This window comes from Musca vetustissima, unplaced genomic scaffold (assembly GCF_032173495.1).
Source record: "Musca vetustissima isolate MV318-11 ecotype Yass unplaced genomic scaffold, APGP_CSIRO_Mvet_v1 utg60940, whole genome shotgun sequence".
Classification (NCBI taxonomy): domain Eukaryota; kingdom Metazoa; phylum Arthropoda; class Insecta; order Diptera; family Muscidae; genus Musca; species Musca vetustissima.
The window spans coordinates 131,776-134,938 of NW_026878619.1; the positions used below are offsets into that span (position 1 = coordinate 131,776).

Below are 3,163 nucleotides of genomic sequence, written 5' to 3' on the forward strand. Positions count from 1 at the left end.
ACCAACAGAGGCGTGGATTTTTTTTTTTAAATATTTCTTTCAAGGGACCAAAAGATGCGTGGATTTTTTAAAAAATATTTCTTTCAAGGGACCAAAAGAGGCGTGGATTTTTTAAACTATATTTTTTTCAAGGGACCAACAGAGGCGTGGATTTTTTAAAAATATTTTTTCAAGGGACCAATAGAGGTGTGGGTTTTGTAAACAATATTTTTTCAAGGGACCAACAGAGGCGTGGATATTTTTTTTAATATTTCTTTCAAGGGACCAAAAGATGCGTGGATTTTTTAAAAAATATTTCTTTCAAGGGACCAAAAGAGGCGTGGATTTTTTAAACTATATTTTTTCAAGGGACCAATAGAGGCGTGGATTTTTTAAACAATATTTTTTCAAGGGACCAATAGAGGGGTGGGTTTTTTAAACAATATTTTTTCAAGGGACCAACAGAAGCGTGGATTTTTTTTTTAAATATTTCTTTCAAGGGACCAAAAGAGGCGTGGATTTTTTAAACTATATTTTTTCAAGGGACCAATAGAGGCGTGGATTTTTTAAACTATATTTTTTCAAGGGACCAATAGAGGCGTGGATTTTTTTAAAAAAATATTTTTTCAAGGGACCAATAGCGGCGTGGATTTTTTTAAAAAATATTTTTTCAAGAAGCCAATAGAGGCGTGATTTTTTTTAAATATTTTTTCAAGAAGCCAACAGAGGCGTGATTTTTTTTTTAATATTTTTTCAAGGGACCAATAGAGGCGTGAATTTTTTAAAACATATTTTTTCAAGAAGCCAATAGAGGCGTGGATTTTTTTAAAAATATTTTTTCAATGGACCAATAGAAGCGAAGTCAAGAAGAGATGATGAGATTTTGTTTATAGATTCTCCTCCATGTTTAATTTTGTTAGACATTTCCAAAAACTTCTCACCTTTTGGAAACAGTGTAACCACATTTGACCACCACACACACGCCCGTCCGATAAGTAGTAAACGATTATCGAACCGCGAAGGTCTTTAATCTAATCAATCGCATTGAGATTTCCATTGTTGTGTATAGTTTATGACCTGTCCATGCAATTCTACAGAAAGTCTAAAGATAACTTCTTTTCGATTTTCCGTATGGTGTTAACAAAGCCCACTTAGATCAGTTAGTCTGGGGTCTTGAATTCATAAACATGTGTCGGTTGGCAGGTGTTCGCCAATTAGCCATTTGGCTAATCATTTCAGTGATATTGGTACAAAATATTCATGCTCTACCAAGATGCCAGGCGGACGATGAAGAATGTAAAGATCGCAATATGCATCCGGATTTGCCTGAATCTGCTCAGTTGGGTGGAAAACGTGCTGTGACTGGAGAAGATACCAACGATTATTGGCGTAATTTGAGCAAACAACACATTGAGAAGAAATTATCGCAAACCTTCAATCAGAATCGTGCCAAAAATGTGATCATGTTTTTGGGTGATGGTATGGGCCTGACCACGGTGGCTGCAGCTCGCAATCTATTGGGTGGTGAGGAGAAACAATTGTCCTTTAATGACTTCCCTTATACTGGCCTTTCGAAGACTTATTCTGTGGATAAAATTGTACCCGATTCCGCCTGTACTGCTACGGCGTATTTGTGTGGTGTCAAGGCCCAAGAAGGTACCATTGGCGTCAATGGTGATGTGGAATATGGCAGCTGTGAAAAGGGTCAAGATAAGAGCAAATGGGTATATTCCATTGGTAAATGGGCTCAGGATGTTGGCAAAAGTACTGGTGTTGTGACCACCACACGCATTACCCATGCCTCACCTTCGGGTGTTTATGCCCACATTGCCCATCGTGATTGGGAAAATGATCAAGAAGTGAAGGAGGCTTGCGGTGCTGGCAAGGATATCGAGGATATTGCCTATCAGCTAATAAATGGCGAAGTTGGTAGTAAATTGAATTTCGTTATGGGTGGTGGTAAAAAACATTTCATCGATTCGAAACTCTATGACAATGGTCGCCGTGGTGATGGTCTGAATCTCGTGGAACAATATAAAAATCAAGCTGGATCGCGTAATCTCTATGTTGAGACACGTGATGAATTAATGGCGGCCGATTTGAAGAGTTACGATCGTGTATTTGGTCTATACCAAGATGATCATATGTTGTATCATTTGGAAACGAATGAGACCACCAATCAACCGACATTGGAGGAGATGACCCGCAAGGCCATTGAATTTTTATCACAAAATGAACAGGGCTACTTCATTTTCATTGAGGGTGGACGCATCGATTTGGCCCATCATCAGAATTATGCACGTATGGCGTTGGATGAGACTGTGGAATTTTCCAAAGCCATTGCTGCCGCCCGGGAATTGACAAGTGAGGAAGACACCTTGATTGTGGTTACTGCCGATCATTCACATTCATTTTCCTATAATGGATATCCGGTAATCTTAGAATTTTGAATTTTATTAGGAATTAAATTATTAAAGTCATTGCTTTTTCCCCAGCGTCGTGGCAATGATGTCTTCGGCAAGACACCCAACACTCCCGACGACATGATGCCCTATATGACCTTGAGTTATGCCAATGGCCCCAGTTATGAACAGTTCTTTGATGTTGAGAAGGGTGAACGCGTCGATCCCACAACTGTAATAAAGGGAGATCGTTATGATCGTTTCCCCTCCACCTTGCCTCTGGAAGATGAGACCCATGGTGGTGAAGATGTTGGCGTGTATGCTTCGGGTCCATGGTCACATTTGTTTACCGGTGTCTATGAACAAAATGCCATACCACATATGATGGGTTATGCTGCCTGTTTGGGTTCCGGTTTTACTGTATGTAATCCTAAGCTTAAATAGGGTAAGGGAGGTGATCACGAGGATCGTTTTTTCATGAGAAATTTCAATGAAAGAAAAATAGCAATTAAAAACAGTATTAAATAATTGAAAAAAGAATTTTGAAATATTTTTGTTTACTTTTAAAAATTTTTCTAAGAACTAGCAGCGGCCTCTTCTAAGGTTTTCGACTTCAGGATATCCCTATGGGAATTTCTGTTCAGGAAAGAGCTTCTGGAATTATTTTCTGTCTCTAAGGGGCCTTTTTTGTTAAAAAAAATGTCGCTTAGATGTTCTTTCACCAATGCCTTAAGTTAGACCTTCGGTATTGCAAAAGCTTTCCCAAACGCAAGTCTATAGAA

At 38.7% G+C, this 3,163-nt stretch overlaps 1 protein-coding gene across 1 annotated transcript; it reads left to right on the forward strand.

Annotated features, from left to right (window-relative positions):
- Nucleotides 1–1,166: 1,166 nt before the first annotated feature.
- Nucleotides 1,167–2,825, forward strand: LOC133323412 (membrane-bound alkaline phosphatase-like). The gene is made up of 2 exons (XM_061532340.1): nucleotides 1,167–2,411; nucleotides 2,475–2,825. The coding sequence occupies exons 1-2, from the start codon at nucleotides 1,167–1,169 to the stop codon at nucleotides 2,823–2,825; spliced, it is 1,596 nt and encodes a 531-aa protein (XP_061388324.1).
- The last annotated feature ends 338 nt before the right edge of the window (nucleotides 2,826–3,163 follow it).